This window comes from Delphinapterus leucas, chromosome 3, assembly GCF_059928025.1.
Source record: "Delphinapterus leucas isolate spDelLeu-1000000601 "Yukka" chromosome 3, BTC_Dleu_Yukka2, whole genome shotgun sequence".
Taxonomy (NCBI): Eukaryota; Metazoa; Chordata; class Mammalia; order Artiodactyla; family Monodontidae; genus Delphinapterus; species Delphinapterus leucas.
Genome location: NC_143131.1, coordinates 117,130,972 through 117,144,682, shown reverse-complemented (window position 1 = coordinate 117,144,682; position 13,711 = coordinate 117,130,972). Strand labels below are relative to the sequence as shown.

General features: G+C 38.7%; 1 protein-coding gene across 1 annotated transcript in view; it reads right to left on the bottom strand.

The window, feature by feature from the left end:
* CTNNA1 (catenin alpha 1) overlaps positions 1–13,711 on the bottom strand; it is a 172,970-nt gene that overhangs the window by 138,789 nt on the left and 20,470 nt on the right. The window contains exons 2-3 of the mRNA XM_022588907.3: positions 6,698–6,804; positions 5,135–5,330 (exon numbers count right to left, since the gene is read on the bottom strand). Of these exons, the coding sequence (XP_022444615.1) occupies positions 5,135–5,330; positions 6,698–6,802 (301 nt within the window). The 5' untranslated portion in view covers positions 6,803–6,804. The remainder of the gene's footprint in view (positions 1–5,134; positions 5,331–6,697; positions 6,805–13,711) is intronic.

Genomic DNA, 13,711 nt, shown 5'->3' with positions numbered 1-13,711 from the left:
GAGCAACTAAGCCCGCGAGCCACAACTACGGAGCCCACGTGCCACAACTACTGAACCCCGTGTGCCTAGAGCCCGTGCTCCGCAACAACAGAAGCCACTGCAATGAGAAGCACACGCACCGCAACAAAGAGTAGCCCCCGCTCACCACAACTAGAGAAAGCCGCGCACAGTAACGAAGACCCAACGCGACCAAAAATACATAAATTAAATTTTTTTTTTTTTTTTTGTGGTATGCAGGCCTCTCACTGTTGTGGCCTCTCCCGTTGCGGAGCACAGGCTCCGGACGCGCAGGCTCAGCGGCCATGGCTCACAGGCCCAGCCGCTCCGCGGCATGTGGGATCCTCCCGGACCGGGGCACAAACTCGTGTCCCCTGCATCGGCAGGCGGACTCTCAATCACTGCACCACCAGGGAAGCCCTAAATAAATTTTTTTTAAAAATCAATATATGTATAAGGAATGAATGCTAATGGGTATGAGATTTCTTTTGGGGGTGATGAAAATGTTCTGGAATTAAATAATGGTGACAGCTGCACAATTCTGTGAATATACTAAAAACCACTGAATCATACACATTTTAAAAGGGTGAATTTTATGTTAAGTGAATTATATCTCAATTTCTTTTTTTTTAAGGTAAGATTCTCCACTAGTATCCCTGCATTTACATTTGGCAGTGGGGAGGAAACTCACCTTAATTTTTGGAAAGAGCCTTTTCTCACATAATTCTTGGAGAACATAGTCAATTACCTTCCTCAAACATTTAAGTGCCTATCATAGAACAGGCACCATGATAGCTGCCACAGAGAACAGTCACCAGACCAGCACAGAACCTACCCTGCTGGAGCCTAGAGAGGGGAAGACAACCAAATATTTAATTATCATTGTGCTAAGAGCTAGGAAGAAAAAGTATAAAGTAAGAATGACCTAATCAGGGAGGGGAACATGGGGGGTGGGCAGGGTCCCAAAAAAGCACATCTCTATGAGGCACATGCATGCCTCAGCCCATATAAGGTAGTTAACAACTAGTTTGGGCTGACTACCAGTACAATGAAATCCCTAGATCACAGGGGTTTGGAGGCCATGCAATTGATAATTGGCTCCCACCCACCACAGGAGACTCACCTGGTCTTGAGGTAAAGTGACCCTGCAATTATGTATGTGAATGTTTTACCCACTGACAGTGTTACGATAACATTTTAGTGTACTCACAAATGTTTGTGTTTATTATTCATGTAATCAGGGGCAAATACAAAAAGAAAATTAAGTTATGCTGAAAAACTGCATGCATTCAAGTCTCTGGTTATTAATTATGACTGCACAGAAAGCACAGGACTTGTACAAACTCAAAGATATAGAAGGTCCAATTTTTGGCTCAAAAGCATTATAAGTACCTAAATCAATTATTTATTTGAAAACAGTAAGCTCATATCTTTAATCCTAGATCAGATGTCAGCTAACTACAGCCTGTGGGTCAAATCTGGCCAAGCCCCTGTTCTTATAAACAAGTTTTCCTGGAATACAGCCATGCCCATTTGTTTATATACTGAACAGCTGCTTTCCCAACACAACTGCAGAACTCAGTAGTGTCAAGAAAGACCTTATCGCCAATAAGGTCTAAAATATTTACTACTTGAACGTTACCCCCCCCCCAAAAAAAAAAGCCAACTTGTACTAGGCAAAAGTAGCCCACATTGATTTGGAACAAAATAATCTTTTTATACATCCTTTAGGGACTTCCCTAGTGTTGCAGTGGTTAGGAATCCGCCTGCCGGTGCAGGGGACACGGGTTCGAGCCCTGGTCCGGGAGGATCCCACATGCCGCAGATCAACTAAGCCCGTGCACCACAACTACTGAGTCTGCACTCTAGAGCCCGTGAGCCACAACTACTGAGCCCGCGTGCCACAACTAATGAAGTGCATGCACCTAGAGCCCACGCTCTGCAACAAGAGAAGCCACTGCAATGAGAAGCCCGCGCGCCACAATGAAGAGTAGCCCTGCTCACCGCAACTAGAGAAAGCCCATGCCCAGCAACAAAGACCCAAAGCAGCCAAAAATAAATAAATATACATCCTTTAGCAATTAAGTGTTCCAGTGGATAAGCAACAGACTTGAAATGCAAAGGATTCTAACTCTACTTAATAAGTCAATCTGCTATGGAGCGCTAGATAAATCATAATTACTCTACGTTTTATATGCCAGTAAAATTCAGAGCAGTTAGGTCAGAGTTTTGCATAAGTGCTCAGAACGACTGAAAGCGGGCCTGGGAAAGGTTTTTGCATTAATTATCTTTCCCTACCCAATAAATTACCCCAAAGTTCCGTTGCTTAAAATAAATATTATTTCCCCAAGTTTTCTGTGGGTCAGGAATTCAGGGTTGATTGGGGCTGCCATCACCTGAAACTTGACTGTAGCTGGGGGATGTGCTTCCAAGGCAGCTTACTTACATGCTTGGCAATTTGGTACAAGAGACATCAGTTCCTTTCCACAAGACCTCCTGAGTGTCCTTGTAACATAGCAGCCAGCTTCCCCAGAGTGAATAACCCATGAGAAAGAGATAAGAGGATACAACACTCTTTTTATGACTTTGCTTCGAAAGTAAATAGTATAACTTCCACATCACATTCTATTCTTTATAGAACAAAGAGTCTCTAAGTACAACACACATTCAAGAGAATCAAAGTTAGACGCCACTTTTTAAACGGAGAGGTGTCAAAGAATCTGCAGATATATTAACATCACTTCAGGGTTTCAAATGATGAGTAAACAGCTTCAACAACATAACCAACAAGGTTTGCTTGACTAAAAAGAATCTGTGCTTAACCATTTTCATACCACGTATTTTCTACTTATGATAGGAGAGAGGCTGCATCACCATTTGTTAACAATCACCAAAGAAAAAAGTAAGCCAACAGAAAAAAGGCAAGGCACTTCAGCTTTTCACATCTGATACAGTAACGATGATGACAGGCAGTTATATATTTGCTTTAGTTTTACTTTTGTTTTGTTTTGTCTTCCTGCAAGGAGAAGGAAAATTATGGTGACTAAATCATGAATAGATCAAAAATAATTACAAAGCTGGACTGGGACGAACAAGTATTTATGATTCAGAGCCACATAAAAGATTTTCTCAGATATAAACAAAAAAACACAAAGAAACAGAAATTTAGATATGCATTCATAATAGGGGGGTGCTTGGGGAGAGTGTATTATACCATGATTGCTACAGATTTGTATCAGAGTAACTTCTGAAACAAGGAACATATACAGTGGGAAAAAAAGCTACTTGCAATAATTAAGCTTTATTTTGAAAATAAATGTCTTAAGTCACTAGACAATGAACACTTGACCAAATTCACCTGTTAAGATTTTGAGTTTCATTAGAGGAGGCAAGAAGGCCTAGGAAACAAAACTTTCTGAGGTCAATGAAGTAACAGCCGTCCTGATTTCCTCAATAGGAAGCTCAAAAATTGTCCTGAATTGGAAAATTAAACCACTTTAAAATAAATTCATTAAAAATCCACTCTACCAAGTTGATAGTGTCCTGCCAAAATTCAAGTCCACCCAGAACCTGTGAATGTGGCCTTATTTAGATATAGGGTCTTTGCAGATATAACCAAATTAAGATGAGGTCACACTGGGTGGACCCTAAATCAGTGACTAATGTCCTTATAAGAGGTAACTTTGCAACACAGAGATACATGGAGAATAAATACCATGTGACAAAAAGAGCCAGATATTGGAGTGATGTGTCTATAAGCCAAGGAATGCCAAGGATTGCCAGCAACAACCAGAAGCCAGGAAAGAACATGGAACAGATTCTTCATCTGAGGCCCCAAGAAAGAATCAACCCTGCTGACGCCTTGATTTCAGAACTTCAAAAAAAAAATTTCTGTTGCTCTAAGTTACCAAGTTTGTAGTAATTTATTATGGCAGCCAGAGAAAACTAACACGTCCAACTAGCTAGTATTATGGAACTTAAGTAATCTCATCATTTGCAGTATTAAAATATTTATTCACAACTCAGAACAATGGGAGATAGCATCTCCACTGAATGCACTGCTCTTTTTGGGTACTGTCACAGGGGTGAATTTGACTTAAGATTCCAATGGACTTTGTACATTGCTGTCAGCCATCAGAGAGCCACTGAGGTTCTCCCAAGAGCCAGTAAAGCACATGCACAGAGCAGGAGGTCAGTTCACCTTAGATGATATCCAACAGCCATAAAAAAACCTATGTCTTTGTTGAAGTCCTCCTGCTGGACCAGAAGTTTAACAAAAAACTGCAGGTTTCAAGAAGTTAATCGTCCAGATTTAAAGTCCTCTTATCTAGATAACCAACAAGGACCTACTGTATAGTACAGGGAACTCTGTTTAATATTCTGTAATAACCTAAATGGGAAAAGAATTTGAAAAAGAATAGATACATGTATATGTATAACCGAATCACTTTACTGTACACCTGAAACTAATACAACATTGTTAATCAACCATATTCCAATATAAAATTTTAAAAAATTTTTAATAAAGTCCTCTTATATTGTGCTTATTACATCATAGCGATGACAGTTTTTCTAATAGTAACTACTGATAAGCTGTGGGTTACAATTTCACTTTTTACTACTTCTGAGTTTCCGAAAATAATGTTTCCCTTAAGCTCCATTTAAATTGTTTTAAACTCAAGCCAGTGCAAATATGCATGGCTGATTTTACATACCAGTCTGACAGAATGAAGCAGTTTCTAGTGCTTTCTGAAAAGAATGGCTGGACATTTTTCCATTTTATCACCCTTACATCTTCAGCACAAACTAAGAGATATTACATAGGATAAATATAAACTTCTGCCCCATTTATTTCCTATCAAATTGTGTTATAACATTTCTAAGACTCAACTATTATTTGGAACACCCAAGGGAACTGGATTCAGAGTCTCCAAAAAAGACGTTCCTTTGTTAATCTCTCCTGATTAAAGCTTAAGCCAGTACAACTTAATACATCTCCACTAAGTGAATATTCATAGTTACCTGAGCAACTGGCAAGCATATAAGAATGAAAATACTGACCACAAAAAGTCACCTTTAAGGATTATTTTTCTAGAAAGGCCTGCCTCTCTCTATATAAAAAGCAATATTGACCTACCTTGTTTTCGAACATCTTCTACAGCAGCCACAAGCTCCTCCTTGAGAAACTGACTCTCCTTTGCAATTTTATCCCCCTTCTCCAAGAAATTCTCAGTTGCCTGTTCAACAGATGCAGCCAAAACATGGGCCTTCTTAGAACGACCTCTCTTCTTATTAGAGGGCCCCTTGCTATTGGTGTTTACCAGGGTTGTAACCTAAAAGTTTCATTTTTGAAAATTAAATTGTAGTCAATTAAAATTTTAAAGAAAACAGAAAGACTAACATCTTTAAAGGTAGCAAGAATAAATTATTCATAATAAAATGAAACATCACACTTATGAGATTCCACTAAGCATTAACAAATAACATACAACTCTCTCCATATTTAAGATATTCAGGAATGATACTCTATTTAGTTTCCAAAATAATTTAGCTATCTCAATGTGTAAGCTAAGAAATATAATGAATATTTTAATTCTTCAAACGTGATCATTAGGTTTTTAAACTTCATTTTACAAATTAAAAACTGGTAACAAACAAGTTACGTCCCTACTGCATGTCATCAAGAAGGTTAGAAAGAGGTTAACAATGAATTTATTAGATCTGCCTGGAGGTCACATTTTTCCATGTTTTCAACCTGTGCAAAATGTTTTAAGATAACTTGCTTCTGAAATCTTTTCAGTGTAGTCACACAAATCGCAATTAATTAGGAAAGGCCCTTAATAAAGAAAGGAACAATTGCCCAAAGCAGCCTACTGTGATGATGTTTTAAGTCCCAGACATTAACAATCATTAACACATATAATAATGATGACCTGTATAGGCTGAAGATGACTGAACATCTATTAGTGTAACGCGGTCCACAGAAGACCTGAGAGCTGCAGTAGATGGGCTCCAAGAAAGTAAATATTCTCGAGTATTACCACCCACTCCTACTTACTTACTTATAATACTAGTTTATATTTATGAGCTAGAGTGGAGTTTTTTAAAAAGATAGCACATGCCATTACATCTCATTTTCATGCTCGCACAGTATCTGTCTGTCTGTCTCTCTCTCTCACACACTCTCTCTCTCACACACACACACACACACAGGAGTAAAATGTGCCAAAACACTAAAAGTGCATAGCTAGTTGCTAACAGTTAATGAAATGTCATCACACTGTGATATTTGTACTTGTAACAAAACATACCAAACCTACACCCTCAAGTTAAATGACCTGTTAATCAATCCTAGACAACAAAAGGTGTGTTAAGCAGGGTGAAGAAGCTTAACAGTCAAGGCTCCGCATCCTATCTTTTTTTGAAATACTTTCAAGTATTAGTTGCACTACATACACTAGCCCCTATTACTGCCAGTAAGACTGAAAAAATGGCAGCAAATGTGTTTCTAAAGGGCTAAATGAATCCACACATCAATATTTAACTATTAGCGGAGCCAAACTGTCTCATTACTATCAGCCTAAACTCAACCACTCAAATTAAGGCTCTGAACTAAATAACCTTGCCCTGTGTTTATTACCTGGGCCTACTGCTATGGAATCATGTTACAACAACTACGTATTTGTTTGCAGATCCTTACCTGGGTAACAAGAGGCTCCAACAGTCTTTCAACTGCCAGAGTCCTGATCTCTAGACTTTTGGGGTCCCATTTGAAGTTTATGTTGCCTGCGTGGACAGCAGTCATTTCTGAAAGAGAAAGAGACAAGGTCAGGCAAGTATCAAACACAAACATGAAACATACAACAAGTCTTCTCCTACTTAAGGGCTTTTATACCAGGAAAGCTACAATCACAAGATGAAAAAAATTCTTACCAGCCTGCACATGAGGGCCCATAATTCTTACAACCTCTTACACTTAAGATTTCGAGTTTACAAACATTAGGGCTACTGTAAGAGGGCATTCCCAAACACAGAGCTTTTCCCTTTTGGCTTCTCTGGCACCAAGACACTTACTTCTACCTCGAGTTTTTCCACACTGACTTAGAATTAGGATGAAAAGCTAAAGTGAAAGAAGGCTAATACAGAAGATTCTGGTTTTTCTTATTCCAAAATATTTATAGTACACTATTATCTAAAAGGTAAACCTCACTTCACTGTTTGATGGATTCTTAGAGAATATCTTCTCTTACTGTATTAAAACATAATGCTTAAGCCTACTGCCCTCTGCACCTACAGCTATTATCACTTGTAGCCAGAAGAAATTTCAAGTCACACTTAGTCAAATATCACTGTATCAGTGTCAAGGTAAACCTCCATTAGACAGAGGCTTTAAGACTAAGGGAAAAAGACTTCAGCCAAAATACCAAGCAGCTGGTGTTTGCTTCTAAAAGTAGTGCCTCAAAGATTAAAGAAAAACCAGAAAACCAGGTGAGACATGTAGCTGAAGTAAACACTAAAACTTTCCAGACAACAAACTGTTCATAGAAATATAAAACCTTTTAGGGTGCATTTTTGTGAACAAGAAATTCTACCTCTCAATTTTTATTCTAAAGGAAAAATTAAGGTACATGTAAAAACTTGGATACAATGATGTTCACATCAGCACTGTATACAATCATTAAAAACTGGAAACTACCTAAATTTCAAACAGATCACTGAATAAATCACACAACCAACCACACAAGGGGATACTGTGCTACTCTTAAAAAACTATACTGACAAAATTCAGAAAAAACAAAAATTAGTGTTCTCACTGCCCAGGTCTTTATTTCTATTAAATACTATTTCCTTAAAAAAAAAAAAAAAAAAAAAAGGCTTATTAAAGGTCTGATATAACCTATTGTGCAGAAAGCAAGGAAAGACACAAAGACTAACAAGATCATATCAAAAAGACACTAGAACCAAGGGCTCCATTGGCTAAATTCACAAGTTGAGTATCAAGAAGAATAACTGATAACTGTAACTGCCTATTAGATAGCTATCCTACGACCACAGGGATCCTCAAAAGAAAAGGGGTGGGAAGAGAATTTCTGTACCATAAATATAGAATAGAATTAGAAAATGACCATTTTGTAAACCCCAGTGGGATAACTGATTCAAACACGGATTATCAATGAATGTTAACACCATTAGGTGATAGGCTATTGGGGAACAGGGTATTTGTAAGGTGCCGAAGTACCACCTGAACAGGCTACTTACTAATTACAAAGCAGGGAGGATACACCTTTACAGTGTTGGGATCTAATAATCATCCCCTTAAATAACTAAACTTAGTATTGCTAATAATGCAACTCTGATAGTATATGCCTAACCCAATGAAATATGAAGTGCCCTACGTTTCCTAAAAAGTACTCTTAATGAAAAAAAAGTTTTAAATGTTTTTCAAGAGCCTCTGTATTACTATAAACTGAGCAAAATTATCTGTGCAACAGCAAAATTAAAATTAAATGTTTAACCTGAGTCTAATGAAGCCTCTGCACAGGGATTCTAAGCCTTTTTCAATGTACGGATCCCTTTAGCAGTCTAGTAAAGTCTATAGACTAATGTTGTCCAATAGAAATATAATACAAGCCACCTATGTAATTTAAATTTTTCTAGTAGCAGTGTTAAAAAAGTAAAAAGAAACTGATGAAATTAATTTCAATAATATATTTTATTTAAAACAGTATATCTAAAATATTATCATTTCGTTATGTAATCAGTTTTTTCTAATTAGAGATGTTTACATAAGTACTAAGTATTGGAAATCTGGGATGTGTTTTACACTTAAGGCACATTTAAATTCAAACAAGCCACACTTCAAGGGCTCAATAGCCACATGTGGCTAGTGGCTTCAGTACTGCACAGGGTAGCTATAGACCCTTTCTCAGAACTTTTTTGAAATGCGTGAAATATAATTCAAAGGATTACCGCCAAGGGGGCTTCCCTGGTGGCACAGTGGTTGAGAGTCTGCCTGCCGATGCAGGGGACACGGGTTCGTGCCCCGGTCCAGAAGGCCCATGAGCCATGGCCGCTGAGCCTGAGCATCTGGAGCCTGTGCTCCGCAACGGGAGAGGCCACAACAGTGAGAGGCCCACATACCGCAAAAAAAAAAAAAAGGATTACCAAAGAAACACATATATTGAAATTTAGTTATAAAAATACTTTACAAATGTGCGATGCAGTAATATATATGCTCTTTATTAACATATTAAATAAGATGTCAAGGGACTTCCCTGGCGGTGCAGTGGTTAAGAATCTGCCTGCCAATGCAGGGGACACAGGTTCGAGCCCTGGTCCAGGAAGATCCCACATGCCGTGGAGCAACTAAGCCTGTGTGCCACAACTACTGAGCCCGCACTCTAGAACCTGTGTGCCACAACTACTGAAGCCTGCGTGCCTAGAGCCGGTGCTCCACAACAAGAGAAGCCACCACAATGAGAAGCCCGTGCACTGCAACAAAGAGTAGCCCCTGCTCGCCGCAACTAGAGAAAGCCCACTCACAGCAAGGAAGACCCAACACAGCCAAAAAAATAAGTAATTTTTTTAAAAAAATGTCAAGGGGCTTCCCTGGTGGCGCAGTGGTTGAGGATCTGCCTGCCAATGCAGGGGACACAGGTTCGAGCCCTCGTCTGGGAAGATCCCACATGCCGCGGAGCAACTAGGCCCGTGAGCCACAACTACTGAGCCTGCGCATCTGGAGCCTGTGCTCCGCAACAAGAGAGACCGCGACAGTGAGAGGCCCGTGCACTGTAATGAAGAGTGGCCCCCACTCGCCACAACTAGAGAAAGCCCTCGCACAGAAACGAACACCCAACAGCCAAAAATAAAAATAAAAAAAAGTCAAGAAGTCTGATAACTACTTCAAAGTAATAATGAACACGCACTTTTTCAAGATACATTACAATTGCTACATATATGAAAAGCACTGAGATTCCTACTAGTGGGACAAAGTTTGAGGTTCAACTGAAAACTGGAGTTGGTTTTCTATTGTTAATAAAAGAAGGAAATGCTAAATTCCTATTAATATTAACAACAAAGACAAAACTTTTCCAATTCAAATTCAATGCAGGTTAAGAAACCCTAACCTCAACTGTACTGCAAGTTTATATGAAGTATAGAAGTTTATAGGGGATACACATGCATGTTAAACAACACCATGAGGTAACAGACAAATCCAGAATGTAAGGCATCCTACAAGACAACAGGACATTAACTTGTCAGAAAGTCAACATGGGGGGGTGTGGGGAATATTTCAGACTAAAAGGCTCAGGAGACATAAGAATCTAATGCAACACATGTATCTGTTTGGATCCCAGTTTGAAACAAAAAGCTATTAAGAAGACATTTGCAGGGAAATTGGTAAATTTTTAATATTTATATTATGGAATTACTGCTCAATTTCATAGGTGTGATAATGAATTGTGGCTATATAGAAAAAGGACTATTTTTAGGAGATGCATGTTGAAATATCTAGGGGTGAACTGTCAAGATGATTGCAACTTTCAAATTCAGCGAAAGTAAAAATACATACACAGAGAGACCAAGGAATTATGAAAAAATATTCATAAATGTTAAATTAGATGGAAGACATGTGTGTGGCTGGGTGTGTATATCTGAAATTTCTCATTTTAAAAATGGGGAAAATGCAGAGGTTTATAAGAAAATGTTCAAAATACATACTACTGAAGACGGAAAGGGGATTTTGAAAACAATATGAAGTATAACTGCAGGGGGATATATAAACCAAAATATTAACAATGATGTTACCTCTAAGATTTGGGGATTATGAGTGGTTTTAACATTCTTTTTTATAATTGTATTTTATGATTTTATAAAATGACAGGTATTTAGAAGTTATTTTTGTAATGAAAAAAAGTACAATCTTTATTTTACAAATTGTAAGGAGGACAATATAATCAAAAGGCAGGCTTGACCATCACTTAATCACTTTGAACTTGTTTCCTCATTTATAAAATAAAACTATCATTTACTTTTTAGAAAAAGACTATCAGGGACTTCCCTGGTGGTCCAGTGGTAAAGAATCCACCTTCCAATGCAGGGGACACAGGTTCGACCCCTGGTCGGGGAACTAAGATCCCACATGCCATGGGGCAACTAAGCCTGCACGCCACAACTACTGAGCTCTCACATCTCAACTAGAGAGCCTGAGTGCCACAAACTACAGAGCCCACACGCTCTGGAGCCCATGCACCACAGCTAGAGAGAAGCCCGCGAGCCGCAACGAAAGATCCCGCATGCCTCAACAAAGATCCAGTGTGCTGCAACTAAGACCCGATGCAGCCAAAAAAATAAAGAAAAGAAAAAAATAATAATAATAGGGGTCTTCCCTGGTGGCGCAGGGGCTAAGAATCCTCCTGCCAATGCAGGGGCCACGGGTTTGAGCCCTGGTCTGGGAAGATACCACATGCCGCGGAGCAACTAAGCCCATGCGCCACAGCTACTGAGGCTGCATGTCACAACTACTGAAGCCTGTGCACCTCGAGCCTGTGCTCCACAACAAGAGAAGCCACTGCAATGAGAAGCCCGCACACCACAACAAAGAGCAGCCCCACTCACCGCAACCAGAGAAAGCCCGCGTGCAGCAATGAAGGCCCAACGTAGCCAAAAATAAATAAATAAATACATACATTAAAATAATAATAAAGAAAAAAAGACTATCATTATCTTTAGATGGCTTTTGTGAACATTAAATTAAACAGACTGTGATCCGCTGAATGAGTCCACGCTAACATGAACAAAAGAGAAGAAAAGTTCCTCTGTAATAGGAAATTAACCAACAAATAGGGAAGGAATAACATATTTAGAAAAATCACCATTTATGAAACATCATAATAATATTCAGGCAAGAATTATCAAAGAATGCTAAAGCAAACAGATGAAAAGTTTACTAAGAAACTGAGTACTTACATAGTCTCATAGTAACTCCCAACAGATTACTGATTACCAAGAGGGGAAATATAACTCTGTAGTACAGAAACCCGGCAAACACCACCTTAGCCAAGTGACAAAAATTAACATCCCTAATAATGGGACAAATGGACATCATGTAACCCCTGGTACAATGCACTGAGAAGGATACAGCATCACCTTCTGTGGTATTTCCTACCAATATTATCTAACCTCAATCTTGTCATGAGGAAACATCAGACAAACTCAAAGTGATGGATATTCTACAGAATAACTAGCTACAGTCTTCAAAAATGTCAAGGTAGGAAAAACAAAGATAGGCCGAGAAATTCTTCCAAATTAAAAGAGGCTAAAAAAGACATGAAAACTAAATGCAGTCATTCTGGACTGAAAATTGTATTAGGAGGAAAAAAAAATTGAGACAACTGATAAAATTTGATCAGGGACTCTGAAATAGATAATAAATAGTAATGTATCAATGTTAACTTTTCAAATTCCCATCATTATATTGTAGCTATGTCCTTGTGACATGTAATGGGAATGATGTCTGCAACTTACTCTCATACGGTTTAGAAAAAACTAATGTATTAAATATATGCATATATACAGAGAAGAACGGAAAGTAGGAGGAAGAGTGGGAAGGAGAAGAAAAGAAGGAAGAGAGGAGAAAGACAAGGAACAGAGGGAAATTGAAGGGGAAAATGAGAGACAGTATGGAGAAAGGGAGGGGTAGAAGGAGAGAAGAGAAGGGAGGAGGAGAGGGAGAGAACAAGGGGGGAGGGGAGAGGAGAGAGAGAGAGATGTCTTGAAATGTGGCTAGTGTAGCTGAGAATTGATTATCTTTATTTTATTTCATTTTAATTACTGTCAAATAGCCACCAGTGACTACCTTATCGGACAGCACAGTTCTAAACCCTCTATAGAAAGCAACATCAGACATCTAAATCCTATATTTGAATAATGACCAGGACAAGGTAGAACTGCGCATGTCTGTGACCAGTACACTCCTAACAACTTTACTATAAAAAATATGTTTGTATCCTCTCCCATAAATGCATGCTTGAGGCACAAATAGGTAGACTCCTTTAGATATAGCTGAAAATATTACTGGAGGTATCATCTAAAAATTCTAGAATCGCTGAAGATGGAATGCCAAAAGGAATGTGGATTTGCTTAATCTGGTAACACAAAATGCCCATTTCCAGGGAATTTGTTTCATTTCAAGTGGGCAAATTTGCTCTCTACACTCATATTATGTCAAGCCTATACTTTGGTTTTTAAAGGTTATTTGCCCACTAAACATCAGCCCAAGTCAGCAAACCCTAGGAGATGGGAGTCCTTTAGATTGCTACAGGACTGACAACAGCTCAAGCAAATGTCATCAAATGTCAAAGATAAGACATTTCAGAAGGAATGATTTTTCCCCATGGATCCCACATTTCTGTATCCTAGCATTCCAGCCACTGTATCAACACAGAACAGAAAATCTTTCAAAGGTTGCAGAGGGAAGGAGTCAAAAGACAACTTAAATGAAGTTAGCTGCAAGAAGACATGTGGTCACATTTGGATTTTAATTATTAAACAAGTACAACATACAACAATTCACTTTCCCAAAGAAATACACCTTTTCATTTTTTTCTTGAAATAAAAAGCCTTCTTGAAAGGAGCTCAGGGAAAAGCACTTAGCCCAACCCCTGCCTGAGGAAAGGCACCTGGCCTGAGGACTTGATTACTTTTGAAAAAC